This window comes from Lepisosteus platostomus, chromosome 8 (assembly GCF_059453375.1).
Source record: "Lepisosteus platostomus isolate fLepPlt1 chromosome 8, fLepPlt1.hap1, whole genome shotgun sequence".
NCBI classification, from domain to species: domain Eukaryota; kingdom Metazoa; phylum Chordata; class Actinopteri; order Semionotiformes; family Lepisosteidae; genus Lepisosteus; species Lepisosteus platostomus.
In genome coordinates this window covers 62,887,603-62,911,844 of record NC_142618.1, presented here as the reverse complement: position 1 = coordinate 62,911,844, position 24,242 = coordinate 62,887,603, and the positions used below count along the sequence as shown (strand labels likewise).

Here is a 24,242-nt window from a genome sequence, read left to right as displayed (position 1 = left end):
TGATATCGTCCTCTCTCACCGGAGCTCGGGAGCTTTGCCGTCACGCAGACGCAGCGCCCTTGTGCAGTCGCCTCCCGGCCAGCAGGGGGCAGCAGCCCGGAGTCCTGGCCCGCGGCGCCCGCGGTGCGCTCTTGCCGGGAGTGGGGGTGTGGGGCGGGGCGAAGCGTGGGAAGGGCGGAAGGGCTGGCAGGAGAGCGCCTGGCCGTGTTTATGTTTCTTGGGGTCTGAAACTCGAAGCGGATGGGCGAGCAGGGGGGTGGCATGGCTTGGAGATGACACGGTAATGAAAGGGGGTAAAAAAAAAAAACACATCTAGGAGACTGGTGACACGGTAAGTTTCATTCGGGAAATAGTAACGTTAACTTCGTGGGATCGATATCTGTGTGTGAGCACATCAGATCTCACCATCATGATCTGTGAACTGTTTAAAAGTTTTGCCAGTAAGTTGCGTGTGGGTGTTGTAAATTAGCTCAGCGTTTCCGCTCCCCTTTCCTTAAGCATAGCTAGGGAAAATCCGGATTTCTTCACCTTAGGGATGGTTTCGTGATTACACGGCCGGGGAGGGTGCCGACTCTGACTCCGAGCTGAGAGGCTGCGCTGGCAGAACATCTCGGAGGTGCGGACGGCTCTTATCTTACACCCCGAGGACCGGGCAGTGCGTGTGTGCTCACCCCGAAACCCAGCTCTCTCTCTCGGTGTGTGCTGGCTGGCGGAGTCTGTCTCCGGCAGCTCGGACCGCGCTTGTCTGCAGGTGCGGGTCGCCGAGTCCGGGCGACTCTGTTCGTGAGAGGCCAGTCAAACGGACTTCAGCTTCGTGTGTGTTTCTCTCCGCTAGGACGAGAACGATCCCCGACCCCTGTATGTGGGCTTTTCTCCCGGGGCTCCAGCGCCGCCACACCCACTGTCTCTGCTCCGTGAGACGGGCTGCCGTATCTGTGTCGTCCGTTGGCTGTTCAGGAGAGTGGGTGGCGTTTGGGAAAAGCGTATGAGACATTGGGGTACGTTGAGGAGAGGAAGAAATAGCCACTTTAGTCTTTTAATCTAAATTTTAACGTTAGTGATCGCAGTTTGTTAACGCAATACCCGCTGTCTCGGTTCAAACGGACGGCATGTAATAACAAGCCCAAGTCATTGGATGCAGCCGGAACAAATTCTAGGGTTTGGTTCTACTAATGTGTACTGTCTCTCTGAAGGTAAAGACGTGTAATTAATACGACAGCTTCCAGCCAGTCTTCGCTTATGTTTGCGGTCCTAACCGGGCTCTCGAAAAACGTAGTGGATCGCCTCCAGACAGAGTTCTGTCTGTTGACTGTTTTATTGTTTTTTATTTTTAAATGACAACCAGACGACACCCCCTTCGTGAAATCAGGTTCCCCGAGTGAGAATTCTCTGCTGCGCGGCGAAATCCTTCTGCCTAAACTGATTTAATCAAATGTGAAGTGAGGACCACAAACCCAGAACTAATAATGAGCCTTAATTAACAGGAGGACACGTCCCTTCCAGTCAGACACCTTCTCCCTCTGTGCCAGTTGTGAGCTGTCAGCTGTGAATTCTGATTTTCTCTGCATGAAATGGGAAGCGTCTAAACAGCGCCTTAGTCAAGCTAGCTGATTTTTGAGCAGTGCTTGGGAAAGCTCAGATAACAGTACAAGTGTTTCCTGATTTAAATACCTTGAGAGGCAGTTGCTGAACATGTCTGTATAAGGGATGTTCTCCGCAAACACTTGTATTTTATTTGAACACATGGGCCTTCAACCGGGCTGAAAAGGTTTGTAATCTGCTGTTGAACAGGTGTGCTAAACAAAAATATGCTGTTATTTCAACTGGAGACATTTCATTTTCTTAATTGATTGGTTGGCAGATGCAGATTTTAAGTCAAAGACCTTGAAAGTGCTTCTATGGAAAATTGTACTTGTCCTTTTTAAATGTTTCATATAGAAAGATGGGTGTGACGACTCTTCTGAGGTTTGCCTGCTCTGCAGAAGTCTCTGAAGACATGAAGACACTTTTGGCCTAGCACGTTCAAGGGAATATTTAATACTTCTAAAAAATGGGTGCAGCAAGAGTGCTATGATTTAATCTTTGAAGAATGTAGAGGCTGAAAGCCTGTGCCAGGTTTTCTTCTCTGGATGTCCTTGCGCTGTTCTAGGCAGGACTGTATCTCTCTTTGGCTGCGGGGTTACTGTGACACACTCCTCAGGCCCTTGCTCTCGTGAAGAAGGCTTCCGTTTTTAATGCCCACGGTGGCTGCGTTGTCTCGGCTGCAACCCTAAGAGTTCAGAGACAAAGGCAGAATCCTACACTCCTGGGTCTTTGTGATCAGCTCTGCCATGTGTCTCACCCTTGCCAGCCTGCAGGGCCGAGCGGTGGTGAGCCCTGTATGGACTTGCAGCTGTAGAGATGCTACATGTTTAGAAACCGACAATAAAACACTTTGACAAGTGCTTTACAAAAGGCCTTAATATCTCACATGAAGGACCACACCTGCAGTCTCCTGTAATCAGTCCTGTAGACTCTAGAGACTGGGGTGGAGGAGACTTTGCCTTAAACTCAGGCCTCAGGTGCTCTGATGGATGTTGCCCGTCTGGAGTTGGTCAGCAGGTCTGGACGGAGGGAGTGTGTGTGTCTGTTTCTGGTGAGGAGAAGGTCGTTGCTGTGTCCCTGGCAAGGAAGGTGAGGCCTGCAGTGGGAGTGTGATGGCAGGGAGCACTTTCTGTTCGTGCTGGTAATGAAATTTAAGGGTCAGTTTCCATGGCGATAGTTGTTTTGCAGTCAGTTTGTTTTGAAAGCAATAAAAAAACTACATAAGCTTCTGGTAAAAGTTATTTTTCATTTAATGTTCATCAGCTGCTTTGCTTTGAGCAGTTATTCTGATTATTACTACTGCTTTTATTGGGCTGATGCTGTGAACCCAAGAGACTCTGGTGCTCGTTTACGCAGCTGGCGCACCTGTGTGAGGCGCCCTTGTCCTCCTCAGCGGTGCAGCGGTAGCGTCTCTCCTGCAATCTAAACCCATGGTCCTTCACGCTGCGGTTCTGAGCTATTAACTGTTCAGCGCTCGTACTGGTCGTCCGCTGTAAAGCGGTTTAGTTCTGCTTTAAGAACCCTGCTGGCCCATTAAGCTTTTTCAGGGCAGCCAGGTTTCATTGTCTTGAATACAGGTCTGCCTGGTGCTAAGAAGATGGGAAAGCTTACAAATGAGAAGAGACCATACAGCCCATCTGAGCCGAACAGGCCAGGATAATGAGGCAGACACCCTGGTCACTGTAGAAAGTGCAGTCTAGGCCTGTAACTGGAAAGTCATGGGCTCCAATCTCAGTCACAGATTACTCCAGTAAAACATTCAGCTGTATAAATGGGTGCAAATGTAAGCATCAGCTGAATATACTGGTAAGTAATGAGCAGCATCTGGAATGTCTTGGCTGCTGTCAGGCTCCCCTCCACACATGCTCTGATCAGCAGGTGATGTTCCCACTGTGCTGCAGCATGTCCCACTGTTAGGCTGGGCTTCAAGGTTTTTTTTTTAAGTTCACATCGACTTTCCTCAGTGGTTCCATTGCAAAACGAGAGATTTGTTTTCCTCATTTTCTTCAGCGATGGAACATGCTGTAGGCATGCAGCTCTCCTTCCTAAGAAGGGCTATTAAATGCTATCAATCGTCCTGTTATTGTGCATATAAACTGTATTGTAAAGCCTGTTAAAATCCACAGTTCAGTAGTGAATTATGTAATTCAGTCTAGTATTGATGCAGTAAGATTTTATAAAAGCTTGTGCAAATATTTTTCCATTTAAGAAAATTTGGAAAATACAGAATAAAGCAGCTGAGGAGTCTGTTTGTGATGTATTTATGTAACATTTTTAAATGCATCAGGAGAAACATGAAGAGAGGTGCATTTAAAAAGAAGTGCCTAAGGACCCTTCTTATACCATTTATTTTGGAAACTGAGGATCATTTTTCAGGAGTCCACTTATATTTGCCCACTCTTGATAAACTTATCATCGGTTTCGCTTTAGCAATCGTGAAGGGAGGAACTGAAAGACGTCTGTGCCCAATGTCCACCTTTTCCTTCATACCTGAGTTTTTGTGAGTTAAGGGAACATTTTATCTTTGCACCTTAGTGATTAATATTTATCTTGTACAGTTAATGTACAAAAATCGTATTGTAGACTGTTTAATCTTGCATACTACAGGGGTTAATTCCTTTTAAATAGTTTATATCCCTAAACAGACAAATTAACGCATTGATTATTCTTTCCAACAAGTAAGGAAATGGTAAGTTGTAGGTAATATACACTTCTGTATTAAAGTGCGACTGATATAATTTGCACTAATCTTGTAAAAAAAATGTATAGTGTACATGTAAGCTTCTCAGAGGCTGTTAGCAGGCACTTGTTTTTTTTTTCCTTCAGGAGAAGGTGTTCTGTACCCTTAAGTGAATATCTGAATACACCTGCTTAGACTGTAGCTGTTTGATGTCCATAGTTTCTGTTGCTCTGCTGGAGATCTGGAATGCAGGAGGAGATGTACAGTAGCTGCACTCGGGTTTCTGCTTCTCCAGCTTCTCCAGAGCACAACGACGCAGGGCGGCCAAGTAACTTCTTTCTTTCCGACCCTGAATGCCAGAGCTGGGTCAGCAGGCTAGTGGGCGACCCTTCTCCTTAACATCAGAATGAAAAAAATGAGGTTCTGATGCTGATGTATTAGTATACTGCCCTAGTTTTATTCTAGCATTTATTTTGTCAGAATAAATTAATCTAACAATTAATTAACAGCATATGCATTTTTTATTCACTGGTTATCTGTTTTGGTAGAGAATTAGATCTCGGGGTTGCGGAGCTCAGCTCCCTCAAGACCCCCCCGAAGCCAGTGCCGTTCTGAGAATATAGACTCAGGCCCAGTCCTAGTGTAAGGCTTTGTCCTTTCAGCAGCGTGGGGTGGCTTGTCAGAGAGTAAGAGCTCTGCCAGAGTCCTGGTGTTTTAGTATCATTGTATGTTAGCTCGACATTGTTACTAACTCATAAGCATGCTGAGGTACTCTTAAATCATTTTCTAGTATCTCCGTTTTTTGAAACTAATTACTCAGTTTTATTCAAAGGCATATCCTTTTTTTTTCTTTAGGAGTTGCGCATTAACGCTTTGTGTGTGGACTGTAGATCAATAGATTTGTCAGTTCTGCTGCAAGCGCTGATCTCTGAAAGGCAGGAAGAATTGTTTGACATCTGTGTCAAACGGAAGAAACCTCCTGTTTTCAATAGGTTTTACTTCTAACACTCAGTAAAAATACCACGGACTCAGTCCAGGTCAATACTGTACATTTCACTGATCTTGGATATCAGCAAATGTAAATCATTTAAACCTACCTTCCTGTAAAGAATTCCTGCCGACACATGAGGTAGACATTTACTCTTTATTAATAGATTAGAGGAAGCCCCATTTATTCCCATATTCCTTTTTCTGCTAAAAATACAAAAAATGTACATTGTAAACCAGGGAATTGAGTAATACAATGAAGGTGCTTTCTGAATAACTGGATTATATGTGCTGTGTGACTCTAGGGGGATTCCTATCCTTCGCTCAGCGATGTGCTTTGGTTTGCTTTCAGGCTTTGAAGAATTTTCTGCAATATCCTGTCACCATACAACACAGCATCACAGCCTGTGTTTTGAGGCTCTTCTTGGCAAGAAAATATTACTTGAAACCTAGTTCTCTCTTGATAATGCAGCATCTAAACATTAAGTGCACTATTGAAAGGTAAATTCTTTGAAAACGTCAAGATAAATGGTGGTTTCTGGTGAATGTGGGCAGCCATGTACTGCCGGATATCCGACAGACACCAGCTTTTCTGTGTGCTGGGTGGTAAATTCATCAGCCCATTTCGGTTCAGGTTTGTTTAGTTTTGCACTGATGTCACAGCTGATGCTTTTTGTCCAAGTAAACAGTTTTCTGGACACAATGTAGAGTAAGTGCCTTTCCAGATGGTTAAACAATGCTAATATGAAACCAAAATCTCAATAATCCCTGTGTGCCAATTAGGATTAGTGCTGCTGATTATAGTGTTGCTGCAGCAGGACCATTTGTATGTATTATTAATGTGCAGACAGATGTAATCAGGGAAATTGAAAATGTCAAATTGTTCAGCTGCAGCCTGTCTATAAAAATGTTAAATGTTCAACATTCCTCATAAATTTAATAACTGAGTACCAGCAAAACTGTGTATAAACCCTTTTCTTACATAACCCTCATCCTGCACTACAGGAAGAAAGAAGATCTGCTTGCTTGCCTACTCGCAGGATGAGCAGGTCCACCCTCCAGTGTGGAATGTGGTCACTTGAGTTATCAAGGACTTGATAAAGGCTTTGGGAATGTGGGGCTTTGGCCAGCTGTAGAGGACCTCTAAGGGTGCTAATCAGGATGCAACTGCTTAGTGTGCTAGTCATGTTACAAGCTGTTGAAACCAGGAGGCGTTTCAGAAAAATCCACCCTGATTCCTTTATCTGTGGAGGACTTACCCTGCAGCCTTGCCAACAGAAAGTCCCTATTCAAGGAAAGCTCTCCTCTTGAGGACGGCTAATGCTGACATGACCACATACCTGCCTGACCGCACCCATCCCCATGCCGCTTGGGCACTGAGGCCTTTCTGGCCAGATGAGAAGGTGACACTTGTGCCATGAATGCCTAATGTGCCAGACTAGGGCCCCTTTGAACATTTGTGGGATGAGCTGGGATGATCTGTGGCATCTAGGGCTCAGAGACCAGGCAAGCTTGTCTGGGAATGGAAAGGAAAGGCTTCCACAACCTGGTGCACTGCATGCATTGCATGTTTACAGTTTGTCTAAAACTGTGCATTGCTATTATCCTGGAACTGTCACAGTAGAACACCTGTTGATTACAGATGACATGCCATGTCTGTTCAATCAAATCTTAGTTCACTTTTTACAGAAACAATTGTCACTCTTGTCCCCAAGACTGAGAGTGCATTGCAGTTAAGTGTTAAATGTCATTTGTTGCTGTGTATTTATAGAATTTATCACTGAGCCAAGTTCGGCGGTGCATCGAACCACTTACCTCAAACTCTGACAGATTTTCTAAATTTGCTGCAAAACTTTCTTGACAAAGCATTCATCAATATTCTTGTTGCTGTTGGTAGGTTAACATCAAATCATGTAGAAAGCATGTGTAAATAGTTTTTGCAGTAAAGGGTAAAAATACTACTGTGCTTTTTTCTTCATTCCAGGTAAAACTGGAAATACATGAAAGTTGTTGAATTTTGGAATTTCTCACTGCATGTAATGAGTACGGGCAGAATTTTAGATGTTCTTTTTCCCCTATGAAAAACAGATGGACTTGTGTAGGTATAAATTGACTTTTCAAATGTAAATTAAAGCCTAATATTTTGTTCACCTAGTAAAAGCTCCAGGTGGTTGGGACCCTCTGTAGGTTGCAACTCACTATGGATGCTTTTGACATGAGGACTTTTTTGCCATCAAGTGGCTTTAGATTTCTAATGTTTCTTGCTTGGATGATGTGGATGACATGGATGATAACTGACCGATTGGGCTCAGTGTGCAAAGGCTCCTACCATTCGGAGCCATAAGGTGTCTGACTCGCCGTCGGTCCCAACGTTGGCTCCCGCATCCGCTGGGAACTCAAACCCAAATGCGATGGAGGTACAGGGAGCAGGTTTGTTAGGTGTGTTCTTATGAGGAGATTTACAAGCTTTACAGTAAAAGTTCAGCATCCAGCAAATCCTGTCCAAAAGAAATGAGAAGAGCTGCTGCTAGCCACACCTGTAATTTGGTGCAATCTATTCTCTTATTTTCGGTTGTAGGAGAGTTTTCTGACGTTAAAGGTGGTTTTCAGTCTTTCCAGTAAATCGAGTGGAGATGAGGATGGAGTGGTTCTGTGAGCGCGGCGGCTGGTCTGTGTGTCTGGGGCCTGGGCGAACGCACTGCTTGGCAGTGGGCAGGCGTAGAGCTGCCCGGCCTTGTATCTCTGTGTGCTGGGCTGGTCGCTGCCTCGTGGCTGCTGGGGTTGGGCAGGTGCAGAGAAGGCAATCAGTCAGGTGTCAGTGTACTGATGTTGCAAACAAAAAAATCGAAACATTTACACTGTGGGACACCTTTTCAATTTTTCCATTACACATAGAATAGTTTTTCACATTCTTGACCACATGCCTCCCCAGTATCTTTACTGGAATTTTTCGTAGGTCTCTTGCAGAAGCTTTGGACTTGACCTGACTTGGCAAGTTTGTTTGTGTAAAAGGGAGCTTTAGGGCATTCATAGCTAGGAGCAGGAAGTCACATGTTCTGTATGCTTACAGTAGCTTCTGGTCAAGGCTATTTCAGTCTTAATACAATACTGGAGTAATCTCAGGATCCACCTGTATTCACCTCTCAAGATATGTGTTGTTTATTTTTTACATAAAGCGTGTGCATTTTAGTGTTTAGAATTCTTTTAGCCTCCCAGCAGTGATAAAGATTTCTTCCAACTTCCACTGTTTGACTGTATCTGCAGCAGCTGCCGTTGCTGGCTTGAAAAGCAGCCTTCTGACATTGAAACAAAATACTCTTACAGTGCCATTGACTTTTTTTTTTATATTTCAGTGTAAATTACAGAAATGCTGGGAAGGTTATGTTTCAGTCTTTATTAGAAAGAATGAAAAGCTTGTGTTAGGTTTTGCTATTAAAAGAGACTTTGAAGTTTCAAAAGAAATCCTTTGCTGGTCAAACCTTGTGTTCCTGTGGTTCTACAGAGCTGGGTGAGTGAAGGTACTGCTGAAGGAATGCAGATGGCATTCTAATTAGCATGAAGATGAACCACATGGCACAGAAACAGATTGGGGCTGAATCACCAGCGTCTGTAACTGTGATGCAGGACGAGTTGCTTACAGAGTGCTTTTTCTTTTAACTACTTTTGTTATTCCTCAAAATAAGTTCTGGTCATCTGGTGAATGGCACAGCTTGTTGGTTAGGTTGTCACCTAAAAGATTTCTGGATAGTTAAATGCTGTATATTGTGTTGTGACTTAAAGGTGTTGGTTGTCCTTGTTGCTTTTTCAAAGCATTCATAACAAGACCATTCTTTTCTCAGTCCACATTGGCTGTTTTATTGTTTGCTTTAGCTATTTAATTTCCAAAACTACGCCAGGAATAAAATCCCATAGGGGGCTTGTATGGAGTAGTGTAGTGTGAAACCAGGTAGAATTAACTTTTATTACGATGTGCATTCTGTACGTTTACCTCCTGGGAGTCCTATCAAGGATTTTAATATGTTGGAGTACCGTGACTTTTCCACAATGTTCCGTTGATCCTAGAGACGGACACTTCTGAAATATGTGAGGAACATTAATGAAATCAGGAAACTACAGTTCAAGAGACAGGAAGCATGTCAGAATCAGAATAGCCTTTATTTGTGTACATGAACAAGACAATAGGCATCATTAAGACAGTGCACATATAACTAGAAGTTCTAATTAAGCAAACAGACAGCCCTAGCAGTGAAGCTGTTCATATGCTGGCGGTTCTGGGTTTAATAGACTGGTAGTGTCTTCCTGAGGGAAGCTGATGAAACAGCTGGTAACCCGGGTGGGAGGGGTCATCAGCAGTCTTTCCTACCTGCTTCTTTGATCTGAAAAGTTTGCCCTTTGGAGCGCGCAGACCAAAGTTATAATATAAGCAGTTATATTAGAGTTGGTTGAGAGACACCAAAGTGTTTCAGTTGGTGCAAAAGTACAACTCAGGAAATAGTTTATCTTGTATAGGTATTTAATTTAGAAAGAAATAAGTTTTGAATTCTGCCTCATCTTGTAGGCCTATATTATTAATTTATCTTGCTTTAAATGTGAAAAGGAAATGCTTGTATAGATCTATGGTTATTTTCAGACCATTTAGACCACCAAGAAGAAGTCCTGTAATGCAAAGCGTGACTTTATATAATTTTGAAATTACTTTTTTCAGATGTTGTTATTAAAGATAAAGAACAGAACATTGTATAAAGCCACAAATGCACTACTTACATTTGCACATCTTTGGGGCTAGTTCGCTTGAACTAGATTTCTTTTATCCTTGGATCACAGTCTGTGATACAATTGTATGTACCGTGTGCAGTTTGTCAGATTTGTGTAAGAGGTTGCAAAAGGGTGTTAATTTGGTATTTTAATTAGATATGCCACATTTTTACAACATATAAGAAAATTAACTAATCTTACCTTTGGTAGTGTTGGTGTTCTGTAAATGTTTCATTTTATTACACACATCTGAATAATAGAGAGTAAAATGATTAATTACAAGGTGGAGACACCATGAGTGATACGATTGTAAATCCCACACCTGATTCTACTATACTCTATACTCCTGTGACACTGGCTCAATAGCCAATTTGTTGTTTATCTTTTTATTATTTAATTAACCTTTACTTGTTCCTTATTGTACTACTAGTTTAACAGCTTTGCCAGACTATGACTTATCTGGGCTGATACAGGTCTGAACCAGTTCATACACCACTTGTTAAACCTGCTCTCTCTGTAAAATGCCAGCATTTTCATTTGCATTTTCATCATTCACGCCATCCTTTGTTTGAAATAATACTGTAAAAAGCTCTAAGACTCTTTTTCAAAGCGTCTTCCTCAAGTCAGTTTGGCCAGGTGAGCATACTGTACCTTAGAGAGGTTTGCTCTGTTTCAATTCATTGTGAAAGTGTAACATCTCTATCATGTCAGTGCGATACATAAAGGCCTGGAGCAAGATGATAATATCGGTGCTGTATATTTATATATAAATATTTACACACGTATGGGAGTTGCTGTTGACCCATAACTCTGAATGACTGTACTTTGTCAGTGAAAGCTCACGGGTTTTAGTTTCTGGCTTTTGGTTTCTTTTTCTACTACACTAAAGAAGACTCTGTAATATATTGATGTTACGCTTTTTTCAGTTATTATATTTGTTCTTAAATATGTGTTCTTAAATATGTGAACCTTTATTTTTAAAATTGATCATTTCACTTTGTTAGTGCTCTTTTTTTTCCCTCATTGTGTCTTTTCTGTCAAAGCTACAATAGATTAAGCGGTTTGAGGAATCATGCAGAGCAGATTGGCTCTGCTCTATCAGTGAGCAGATGTGATGAGATGCTGTCTCTGTAATTTCTAGGGCAGTTGGGTTTAATTACATTTTCTGAATACAGCCCCTTAGAGCAAGTGCTGTAGCTGATGGGAAGAAACCTATGAAAAACTCTCTGCAAGATGAATTCCTGCCATTTATTTTGTTTTCAGTAAACACTTGTTTTCAATTCCTGCCAGTACCAAGGGGAAGGTTCTGTGATGACCATCGGTTCTCTGTTACTTTATGCAGATGATTTTTTGAGGTGGGTGAAGTTTGAATTCAGGATGATTTAGTGGATCTTTCAAGGATATAGATGGGCAGGAAAGTGGAACAGTTTTGTCTTCCTTTTCATCTCGTCTTCCTTACCTCTGCCAGTGCTGGAGAAAAAGGCTCTGGCCAAGATCAGTGGAGCAGAGTGCCAAGAAGTTCACTTGAGATTTGCCAGTAGTGGTAGTGATTGATAATAAGGGGGAAAGGTGGGAGCTTTTTCGCAAATAGAGGTTCTCATTCAGGAGTACGGGTAAGAGCCCTGGGCAACAGCAGCATGCTTGCATACCAGCCCTGCTGCAGGGGTAGTCTGCCATTGGAGCAGAGTGGGTGTAGCAGACACCCACAGCTGTGTCAGCCCCAGTGTGGACATGTAATAATTTGTTGAGCTGTTATTATAGCACTGCGCTGATCAAGACACGAACTCCAGTCAGGGGAGCAGAGTAGCGTTCAGTGTTTCCACATTTCCTCCCGACAGCTCTGCATAGAGGGCTGATGAAGCACAGAGGTATTTTAAATGCTACTTCACATCTTGCTTTTAGATGTTTTTGTGTGATATTCGATACGTTTTTTAAAAAAGAGGATATTGGTGAAAGGTCCACTTAAGAATTTATAAGAGAAAACAAATATTTACTTATATTGGTATTGTTTTGACTAATGTAGCTGAATCTTGTTTTTGTTAATTTAACATGTGTGAATGTTTTTACCAATAACAGTCTTTCAGAATTCTGAGCATATGTCTATTGTCATCAATGAAACTCCCTTCAAGGCTCTTCTGAAGAGTAAATACCATTCACCAATGTAGGGTAAAAAGTAACAGTTCACTGATCTGTGACCATTTATTCAGTCAGTAAAACTGACATCTCTTATGTCTCCAGTGTGTTTTTTAAGTTCTTTCATGGAGTTCTTTTCAAGTTCCATCTTGAAGAACCAGGATTCTGTATGATGTACTGCAGTTCAGTGTTTGTTTTTTTCTTACTTCCAGAAAATGAAAAATATCTATGTGTATTTCTTGTGGGTTTGTGGTTATAATGATTCAGACCTAACGTCTGAACTTGTGGTCACGGAAATTATTCTCAAAAAAAGCGAAGCCTATCACGCAGTTTAAGAAAGAAAGATGCACATCTGTCATGAGGAAATTACCTGCTCTGAATGACCTGTGCCTGGTTTTGGTTTTCCACTGCATTTGGAGTTTCTGATGACCGTCGAAGAGGAACACTCTTGGAGCTCTGTGGAAGGACAGAGATTTCGACATTCTGTAGCTTGTGCAGTGATGAGAGGTGCACTGCCATCGACAAACAGCAGCGCAGCAGAGGGCCCGGGAAGAGATTGCCCTCGTGTGACGTCACTCTGCTCAATTGTGTTTCGTCATGGCGAGCGCTGGTCAAAGTCAACGCCCCGTCTGAGAGGGCGGAGGCACCGGTGTGAGATTAGCGAAAACCGAAAAAAAAACAAAAGGGGTGGGGGGGGGGGAGAAAAACGCGCAACCTGCCCCAGTGGAGATACACGGCAGGACAGGCAAGAAAAAAAAAATGAAAGAAAAACGATTGCCTTATGCTCGGTCTCAATCCCCCTGCGGGACAGTCACTGGAAGGTTCTCCCCTTGCGGGGAGAATCTGCTCTTAAAGAGCTCAGTGAGTCTTAAAGGGCCCCACAGCTGCGGCTCGTCCTTAAGCGCTTTGAGAAGCCACCTTTAAAGGTGCTATATAAAATAGTTTTTTTTTATTATTATTAATCAGCCAGGGCAGCTGTGGTTGCTAATCCAGGGCTCCGCCTCCACACTGAACACGCCCCCCCCCCCGCATGATGCCACACTCCGTTTTCTCATCTTCCACCTTTTTGGACAGCATATTGACCTCTGTGATGCTTGGTAGGGTTTCCTAGTTAGAGAGAGATCACTTTATTAGCCACATACAATTTCTTGCATTAGGAATTTGTCTTTTCACATACCCCAGCTTGCTCTCCATGAGACACACAGACAGGAAGAGAAGCTTGGAGTCAGAGCGCAGGGTCAGATGTTGTACAGCACCCCTGGAGCAGCTGGGGTTAAGGGCCTTGCTCAGTGGCCCAACGGAGTAGGATTCCTCTGCCGGCCGTGGAATTTGAACCGGCAACCTTCAAGGCACAGGTGCAGATCCTTAGCCACAGAGCCACCACTCAGTCCCTAGTTGATATTTTGTTGGAGCCCCTGGCACAGGCCATTTGACAACATAAAAGCATCTTTCTCTTTGAAATGCTGGGAGACAAACATCATATTTTACTCCAGGCTGGTGATGGTTCTACTTCAGTTTTCCTTGTCTTAAACCTGGATGCTACCCTGGGGTTTTGAGTTCTTTGGATTCCTCAGTCTTGCTTTTCAGACTATTGTGTTATATATTCCTGTATTCCAGCATCCCTTTTCCAGCTTTTTGTGAGCGACAACATATTTTTTGTCTGTATTTTGGTGTCCCATTTTAATAACTTCTGAGCTATCCTGTATATACTCTAATTATTTCATGACCTCGTGTACGTCTTCACTTCAAAATGGAAGTATGATTTCTTGGCAGTTGGAGTTGTCTGTCTTGGACTTGAGTATCTTGGATTGCTCCTTAGCCACATCCAGGCTTGGTGCAATGAGCTGTAACAGAAGAGAGGTGAGGACAGTGTACAAAATGGGAAGGTGCACTTATCAATGATATAGTTTTTTCAAAATATTAGCTTGTTTGCTTCATGGGAGTTTTTCTAGTATAACCCCATTATGACCCGTATTGCATAATTGTCTAATTATTATTAATATTCTAAGAGAATGAGTATTTTTGACTAAAAATGTCAAAGTTAGTGAAATCTCATGCTTATCTGTGGTTTCCATTCTTAAAAGTATTATCTGATTGTAGATTAAATGAGGGTAGCATGATGCTTTGGTCAAGCTGAACCTGACAATTTAAATGCCTGAATGAATTAGTTTTATGCAGGGGCTTCTGTTGGCTGTAAGGCTTGTCTACTTTCAGTGTTAGTCTTCCCAAATCATTTCTCAAGTTGTTTATTCCAAAACAGTGTGATATAGCCAACATCATATGACTTCGAAGACATGGATAGGCTGGGTTCTGTTTGCCTGGCTGTTCTATTACAGATTTGTTTTGTCAAGACTGTTGTTTGTGGTGTGTTGTCAGGTTCCCTGAAGATATGCTGACCTCACTGAGACGTGTTAAGCAGGGAACAGACAGGCTTGTATAGAGTCCCTAGCTGCCTAAGGATCCCTCTAAAGTAAGGGACACGGTAGGAAACAAGGCTGTGCTAGCTCAGGTTTGCTGTTCAGAAAATTACAACACAATTAAGACCACACTCTCTGACCTGACAGGGAAGTTGTGGTCTTTATCGTTTAAGAGGGTTTATACAGAAAGGAATGGGCGACTAACAACGGGCTAGTAGTTGCATTTGTGTTTGAGTGGGTGATTTGCCTGAAACAGAAAAAATGCAGTGTCGTCTATATACTGTATATACACCAGAGTGGCTCACGTGTCAGATGATCTGTACTCTTTAAAAAAGAACCTCTCTCATTCATCTAAATGTAAAGCAAAATCCAGTACAATTATTTTCTTAGAGTAATATGGTCCAGTGTTTTGAGGTTTTCTTACAATTAATAGCCTAAAATGTGCAAGAATATTATGATGTTCAGTACAGTTGATAAATCATAATTCAGATTTTGCACTGATGGCTTGATGAAGAGCTTAACTACATTCGCAAGTTATTTTAATATTTAAGACTTAAATCTTTAAGAGCACAGTAGTTCAGTGTTTAATGATAAACAGTGTTGATCTTGCAAACCCTTGTAAAATTTGTTTTAATATGTGCTGCTAAAGGAAAGTGACTTTTGTACTGCATTAGTTGAGCTTAATGGAAACTTAATGGAGTTAATGTTGTCAAACAACTTAACCAGCAAACAATTACACTAATTTTTGTCACTTTGTCAATGATGAAAGTGATGAGGAACAGTGAAACCTTCTCATGGATTAACATGACTCATTTTTCATTGACTTTTTATAAAACTGGCTAATTACGAATATTGCTTTTCACAGCATTCTCCGGACAACTTCTTTCCTTCCACAATTCATGAACATTTCAAAGTGCAAAATTGTTTGGATGAAAAACAAATGAGTAATGGCAAGCTATAAATGCAGAGAGGCCGAAGGAGTCTGGGTATGGCTTCTCCGTGTGGTTTTTGGCAGGTCCCAGTAGTGTTTTTTTTTTCTGCCTTTAATCTGTCAGTTGTGATGAACAAATCATTATCGCATATTTTTTCATTTTTTTATCTTCTAGCATAAGTACGTAATGAGAACACATCACAACTAAGCCTAGAATGGAGTTGTACTGGTACATGTAAGTATAACAATCCCTTTTGTTTAACTAGTGCTGTAGATCCCAAGGGATAGCCAGCTGTTTTGCATACAGGAGTGGACCCACTTTCGTGAGACACAGCAGCCACAGAGAGCCAGTTTCCCACACTAGCCAGCAGCTTGAGCTTTCTCTTCCTGTGTCCAGTGACCCCAGGTCTCCACAGATACTCTCTCTTCTTGTTGTACAAATCTTGTTTCTCCTTTCGATTGCTGTGTTGTTGAGTTTTTTCACGAAATGGGCTCACACTGATATGTGGATTCAATCGAACAGTCATATGTCATATTGGGAAGCGAGATGAGAAGGTTCCAGTTTTGTTCAATATGCAGATCTGTTATGGTACGTAGTGCACCCATCAACACAGCGAGTCGCTCTGATGCCGCTGATTATGCAGCGAGCAGAAGACGGCGCTCACGGTATGTTGAACAAGGTTATTCCATTGTATCACACTGCAGGACTTCATCTTTCTTTTTTTAAGTTTCGGTAATACAGGAGAGCTTTCATGGCGTTCCCTGAATAACTCTTTTTCTGCACCTAGAATTGTGATCATTTTCATCATCATCAAGATCTTCTTCTACGTGTGCTGGTACCGCTCCCGGCAGCGCCAGCTGCACGCTTACCTCAGCAACCCCCGCAACGCTCAGATCGTCATCGTCGGGGGCCGGGCCTACCTGCACCAGATGTGCGAGCGGCAGAGTGTGAGTGTCCGTTCCCGTCCGGCCAGCGGCAGCAAGCGCCCTGTCCCAGCGCTCCCCAGGGGCCTGCCCTGGCTCACAGCAGGCAGTGCATGCACTCGCACCCTGGCAGTGATCTCATACCAATTAAACCCCAGCTCCCCTGGTAGTGTGTTGATCAGCTATACTGGGTCATTTCTGAGTTGTTAATACTGTAGTGTTGGGTCCGTTAATCCAGCATTCTGTCTCCCTCATAGCACTGAGAGGGAATGAGTGGTGATCTTAATCTTAATATTTATCTCATGAAGGTTTAGCACAATTCCAGTGAGGTAACAAGATGCTAGAAGATAGTTTACTCAGAATAAGTCGGTAAAAGTAAGCTTTCAACTCCTTCATTAATTATAGTAATTTTTTTTAACTTACAGGAATACCCATGTAATAATAGATTTACATTTTCTTTTGTGCAAGTTTGAGAAATGTGAAGCAAACATCCTGCAGGTGACAAAGTTCAGAATGGTGCTTCTTGATGAAAGTGCCTCTGCTCGCTTACAGCTGTCCAGTGAGATTTACACTCGCCAGTTCCAGGCACTGACAGTTAGATGTTCAAGAGCAATGAAAGATTAGCAGGGCTCTAAGTCGGCTGTAAAACAACGGCTCATTAAAAAAGCTTTAAGTTTAAGGAAAAAAAACATTGTAAGGTACTGTAATTGTGGTTTCTAGTATTCAGAAGTTTGATGCTTTTGTTAAAGAAAAATTAGTTTTTTATTTATAGTTTTATAGTATTTAACAATAAGTTTTAAAGCATTAAGAAAAGATATAGAAGTTAAAACTGTCCCAAGTCAAATTAAACTATTGTTCATTGGAGACAGCGTGTGATATGTCATACCAAAAATCATGAACAACAAAGTAATCTAGCAAAAGTCCATTCTGCGATACAAATGTATAAATTACATTTAAAATGACAAAAAAACAATACCTGGTAAACTCCATTTCTGTTCATTTCCTATTGTGATGATGAGCAGTACAGGCCTGGAATTCCCTGTGGATTGCCAGTAATTGTTTATGAACCATCCAGCTGTTTATACACGTTAATGAGCTCGCGACCCAGCTGGTTAGAATGTCAGGCTGGCAGGTACCAGGGAACGAGCTGCTGAGACTCCTAAGGATGCTGCCCAGCGTCTTACTGAACAAAGGTGCTACTGGTGACTCTAGTCACGCTAAACAGGACTGACTAAGGGCCTGGCTGTGGCCTCCTCCGACGAAAAATACCTCATGATGTTTCACCAGCCTTGATTCGCGTACTTTTTTGAGTTGAGTTTTTAGGATTGGACTGCTTTAACATGAACATAAAGTCAGTGTTCAAGGGTAGGCAGTATTTTTTTTGCACTCTTTCCCTACAGGTTTCTTCAGGTCAAGTTGATGCAAAAGGCAAATAAAACGAGAACGATAATCGGTCTCAGACTTGGCCCCGGACCGGGAAAGCTGGAAGTGTCCGAACCAGTCCGGCTCTGGCGCAGCATGCCGGTTCGAGCATGTGTGATGCGACTGTGGGAGTTAAACTCTGACTGATTCTTTCCTCCTTTATTCTTCCAATTGCTGCACAGACGTCCGTCTGGCCCAGCTGGTACGGCGTCCAGGATGACAGCTCTGTTGGCGAGCCTTCTGGATCCCTGCCTCCAGCTCCCTCATACAGTCATCTGGACGTGCCTCCTCCGTACGAGGCCGTTTCTGGAAGTAAGAGACCTCCGTGCTTTCTGCCTTCCTCGCTCTTGACAGCCTGCCATCTCTTTCTGACTGGTTGATAGGGCGCAGGGCTGTGCTTCCTATTGGAACATGTAGTGCCTTGACCTTTTATGAATGCTGGACTTAAACCAATAAGCGCAGCGTTCATGTTTTCTGAAATGCAGAAAGCACATTGACAGCAGTGCTTCCACCTTTTGGCTTGATGTTATCATGTCTGACGGATGTAAAGAATGAAGTAATCTCTGTATCAGCCTGCCCGAGCAGCATTGTTAAATAAATAATTTCTGCTAAAGCAGACGGCCACAATATGCTGCAGAACCAGCTGATGGCCTGTGAGGCGCAAACCGCTTCTCGGCCAGTGCGGGCGAGAGCCACGGTGTAGAGGAAGCTGCTCGGGCTTTGCTGTTTCTCTTAACAGGGGACAGACCTGAAGGCAACAGAAAGCACAGAGAACAGAAGTTCACAAAGTGCAAGACCATTTAACAGAGCAGTTAATGGTCCCTAGTTATTAAAACCAGTAGAGCTTACATCAAAAAACGGTGGTGTAATGGGACTAGTCATAGGAAGATGTTTCACTGCCGGTAGACGGGCAAAACTCCACAGTTTTTAGAAGTAGCAGTTACGCAATTCCTTCCCAAGGGATTTTTAGAAATTAGCATCTACCACGAGTCCCACGTGCCTGGTTGTTAAAATACCTGCAGTGAACTGGTGAGCTCCACACTGGCACATTTCACCAAGCGAAGACACAAGAGGGCAAAACGTATGCAGCACAAAAGCAAAGTCCAAGTCTGAGACGCCAGCGACAACAAGGATAAGAACTGAAGTCAGACTTTCACATTTATAGCAGGAAAAATCAAGGCATAAATAAAAAATATCTTTGGTTTTGGTTTGAACATGGAGAAGTTCGATTTCTCTCTACACATCTTCGGATGGATTATAAATAATGCTGTGTGGAATGTATTTAGAAATCTGTCACCTACGATGACTAACACTATCTCCATGTGTTTAGTGAGCAAACCTCTTTTATCTGTAGTCCTTCAATGCACAAGGACACAGACTTGAGGAGTCTCTGAATTGCTGTTGGGACATGTGCTAGATTAAGTTGTCCTGTGTGTCATACAATGAAACGTTATCACAAAGGGCCTTTTGGGTTTTTTTTCCCCTCTTTAAACTCCATGTCTAAGCCAGTGGAATTATTCAGTTTGCAGTTGTACTGGTTTGTCTGTGACTTGTAAATGCACAACCATGGTGCTGTCTCTGGAGAAGCCAGCCTCCCCTGGTATTACTGGTGTGGTGTCCTTGGGTGTCTTTATCAGGAAGTGGCTATTTTCAGCCCTGCAGTAGGATCTGTTTGGTGTGTATCTGGTACTGATGGAGGTTTGAGTCATTATTTTAAATGCTTTAGGCATTTTAATTTTTTCATTCCAAATACTTCTGCAATCACACTACCACCCATCATCTCTGCCTGTTCTGTACAGTTGTATATGTTGTATTATGAGCAGGATTGTAATAAGAATGTTGCAGTACTAAAGGACTGTATTGTGTTACAGTAAGATTTAAACAAAAGCCAGCATGTGCTTCTCACATGCTATTTTGAACTAAAAATGATAATGTTGCGATTTGATTGCCAGTGTAGTGTGAAGCTCTTAAATTCTCACCATCCGTGTCGGCAACACAAAGGGAACTGAGAAATCACATTTTATGGATGTGTGCAAAACCTCAGTCATCACATGACTGGAGAGAAGAAAGGCAGAAAGCAGAATACTGTATTTAATAGGATTATAAGTTATTGTTGAATGTTCAGATAAAAAAAGTTATTATTTTACAAAATATGATGTATACATTATAGATGATGAGATCTAAAGCATGTCCTACATTTGTTGTTTTATAAAATAAGGGCTTTTCCTTTACATAGAGTAACAGCTAAATAGTAATTAAGTCAAAGACAACACCAAGTCAGAAACTTTGACATAGGTTTTTCATCTATGGGTACAGATAAGATTGAATACACAAACTGGGATGATGTAATTAGTGAACTACCGCAGGGATTTGTACTAAGACTACTGCTCTTCATAATTAATACACGATTTAAATTCCAGAATAGTTACTAAACTAGTTAAGTTTGCAGACACTGAATTAGAAGTACTAGCAAATACTGTAGTAGCTGCAAATCAAATTTAAACAGACTTAAATAAAACTCACGACTTAGCCAACATCTAACAGATGCAGGTCAGTGTAGGGTATTGCACGTAAGTAGCAAAAGCAAAATTTTGAAGTACAGAATGAGAAACTAAGCTAGAAGAAACAACATATGAAGAAGAGTTGGGTATTAATGTTTGTCATTTGCATATTGTTCACGTGTGTGTGTACATATAGTTAAAAGCATACAGTTTAAATCAATGGATGATAAACCTTTAAGGCTTTTGAATATTTTGTGTAATTGTGGTCACCACATTATAGAAAAACTATGGCTGCGCTGGAGTCATTCCAGGCCGTGCATACCATGTAGGGAATGTCCTTTGCTGGCAAGCTGAAGGAATTGAACCTTTTTAGAGTTGAATAGAGAAGATATGATAGTGATAAAAGCATTCAAAATCCTGAGACAGTGTAAACCCACAAAGATTTCTTCGGATTAAACAATGAAGTACAACCCAGAGGGCACGAGTGACAACTGTGTGGATAAGGTGGAAGTATTAACCTTTTTTGTTTTCAGTTGCATAATGCAGTTACTGCATACTTGTGTAACTCCAGTTCCATCCGGGACTTGAACGTTTCCTGCAGGCCCGGTTTTTGAAAGCTGCCCTCCGTGGTCCGTGGCTCTTGCAGGTGAGCGAACTGAGGGGTTTTGCTGCGTCCTCTGACACTGCCTGTGCTTTCTCTCCCGCAGCCGACGACCTGAAACCTCCACCGTACAGCGAATATGCCCAAGGGGAGGCCATCACGGACGCCCAGGTCATTGCCCTGCCGGAGGGCTGGGACACCGGCAGCCTCAGCGACGCGCCTCCCCCGTACACCCCCAGCCTGGCCAGCGGTACCCCGCAGCAGGACGGCCCGGCGCTGGCGGGGCCCGGGGCGGAGTGCAGTACCCCCGTCCCGGACTCCCAGAACTAGGCCGGGACGCTCACCCTGGGGCTGAGGTGGCATCGTCTGTACTGCGCAGGCTCAAAACAGCGACGTTGCCCTCTTGCCGAAGAGTACGCTGAGGCAGGCTCCGTTCGGTGCCATCTTCTTCCTCTCTGCGATGAAGGGAGCGTGCCCAGGTTTGCGGACTTCAGCAAAAGAGCCCCAGTCGCTTCTGTGGACTGTGAAGAAGCAGGAGTCCGTGACATTGCATCTCGGTGTTCAATGCAATAGCAGCAGGAAATAAGGACAGAACTATTGACTGTCTTAGCAGTTTTCTCAGCTATGAGCTGTTTTTCCTTCTTTCTTTCAAAAGAAATATTAACAGCTTGTGACTCACAGTTTCCAAGCCTTTGTCAACGTTTATTTTTGTAAAATATTTTGCTGCATATAACTGACTGTAGACTGATCTGTTGTTGAAGTGACCCATTTTCTTGCTGCTGCTGTTGCTTTTCAACCACTTTTTTTTTGCTTGATTTTTTTTTTTTCCCCAATGTCTGTGGATGCATTCTATAAAATTAGTGGCCAGGTTCCAGCCTGTCTCCTCCTGCCCAGTAGTTTTCAAGCACAAATTTAAGGAACAACCCGCTGTTTCATATGAATAACAGAAGTGGTTGCTGGAAGTAACTAGTGACCTAGTTACCTACCGGTATACACACCTTCGCCGGTGCCATTATTAACCTGTATTAGAAAAACATTGTGCTTTATTGGTGGTGCTCTCAATATGTGATGAGTTCTGTGGTGGGGAGGCTACTTGACATTCAACTTTAATGTGACTCTGAATATGAAATGTTCATATGTTAACATGTTCAAAGGGAAATGACTCTTGCTTTTGCTGTAAAATCACTTTAGCTCGTGGAAAGGTACAAGTTTTTGTAAAGTAACTGGAATTGATTTTGGAATCGGTGAACACTGTTGGTTTGTGAGTTTTCTAGCAGTTTTCATGATAAGGTTTCTTTTTTTTCCTGTGCACTGAAATTGTGCCGAGTTGCCCGGATGTCCTGGAGTGACTGTCTGAACAGAGTGCCCTGACGTGCTTAATTGATTAGCTTTCCTTAGTGATGGTTATTTCCTGATTGTGCTTGTTACAGAAGTGTCGAATATCAGTTTTACTTTTTAAAGAGAACAGAATGACATTATTTTCAGTTTTATTCTTTGTTTCTAAATGTCTTGATGCTGTTTCACATTTCATGGGTTTAACTGGGGGTTTTAGGAGAATGTCACAAGACGGGTGCTTTGAAAGGCTTAAAACTATAGAGCAACCAAAAATGTTATATTTCTCTAAATATTGTATCTTGCTAAAGGATGTGTACAGACAATCCCAAACTCACTTGTATGAACTTTAATTTGTAAATTGCATTATTGTCCTATTATGTAAAATAATAGAAAAATAAAGTTTTATAGCTTTTAAAATTTGACCAGTATATCGTCTGTATAACTGTTCACAATTGCTATAAATAATTACAAAACTAAATTTTGTCAGCATACGCCAGGGAGACAACCTTGCTGTTCGCTATAAATCCACAAAAAGTCATGCAGTAAATGTATCTGTGACACTCAAGTAAAACTGAGCAAAAAAGAGAATCTGGAAGTAACGCTATTTCACATCAAGCTAATGCCAGCAGTACTGGTTTGTTTATGAGGACAACCGTGGGGTTTGTGAAAATGTCTGATACATGTAAATTTAGGAGGAAATATCCAGGCAGACATAAAAAAACATCCTGCGTCATTTGCCATTTTTGGCTTGTGAATATTTACTGCCACCTGGTGAGCATAGTGTGACTGCGCACATACACCAACAGCAAACAAGTCATGTCTGTTCGCCAAAACCACAGCGTATTCGCACCTGAGCTATGTACTGTAGATAGCTGGTAACTACTTGTGTTCTGATTATACTTTGATGTAAATTGAGTGTGTTGGAAAATGGCTTATGAATTTCTCTTCTCTAAAAAAAAAATCTTGTGAAACACTTTCTTAGGCGTATTTCATTCCATTCCTGTTTCGTGCGACTGCGGTTTTTTACCGTGGCCGTGAACATGTCACAGGTTTGCACACAGGTGCAGCAATGTGATCGGAGACGGTGCAATGACGTCCGATCACAAGGCGCCTGGGAATTCACAACCCGGCCGCAGCCGAGGCGTGGAAACCGAAACAGAAAGTGGTTCCCAGCACATCAAGGTTTATAACAACCGAATGGCACAGTCTGTCAACGAAAGGAACAGGATTTACAAGTCGGAGCGCTGCGTCTGAATCGAGAGGATTTTCTCCAAGGAATGGCAAAAAGTAAGTCTTCTGTTCTTCAGGTGGGATTTGCAGCTGCTGTAGGGGGCCCTTGACCGCACAGACCCGCTCTTGTCGTTACCGATGCCGCTGCTTTGAGACCAAGGGCGGTTGTGCGAAGGTGTTGATGTGTTTCCCTTGGCTGCTCCAGGCGAGGGGCCCGTCCGGGAGTGCGCGCAGGAGCTGCGCAGGATGGGCGACCTTCTCCACCGGCAGCACCGACTGGCCAGCGGCCTCGTCCACGGGCCCCGGCCGCAGAAAGGCGGGGACAACGCCGGCGCGGCCTCGCCGGACCGGCCCAGGTCCCGAAGGAGACCAAAGGAGCCCGAGAAGTGATCCAGACCGGCCCCCGTGGCGAGAGTGCGCCAAAGTGTGACCTCTCCGGCCCCCGCAAGGGTCTCAGGCTCGGGGCGGGGGGCTCCAGGAAAGTTAGCCAAGAAACGGACGGGTACAGAGAGATTGTTACTCTTTTACCTAAGGAGCTGGGTACTGCTGCGGTGTGTCTCGGCTCTCTATAGGCTGAGGGAGCGGTGTCTCTAATACTCTTATTAAGAATGATGCTCGGACTGAGATGTTCATACATGCGATACTTTGATTAAGTGTAGTCAAACATTTCTGTATGTGGGGGACTTCGTAAGCCCCCTGCAGTTTAACTATAGACCCATCGTCAACTGAATACGTGTTATAT

General features: G+C 42.9%; 1 protein-coding gene across 1 annotated transcript; it reads left to right on the top strand.

Moving 5' to 3' along the window:
- The first annotated feature begins 155 nt into the window (after positions 1-155).
- On the top strand, positions 156-22,692 carry LOC148657688 (uncharacterized). The gene is made up of 5 exons (XM_088644258.1): positions 156-331; positions 15,663-15,722; positions 16,276-16,435; positions 18,016-18,145; positions 21,042-22,692. The coding sequence occupies exons 2-5, from the start codon at positions 15,703-15,705 to the stop codon at positions 21,263-21,265; spliced, it is 534 nt and encodes a 177-aa protein (XP_088500384.1). The 5' UTR covers positions 156-331; positions 15,663-15,702; the 3' UTR covers positions 21,266-22,692.
- Positions 22,693-24,242: the final 1,550 nt, after the last annotated feature.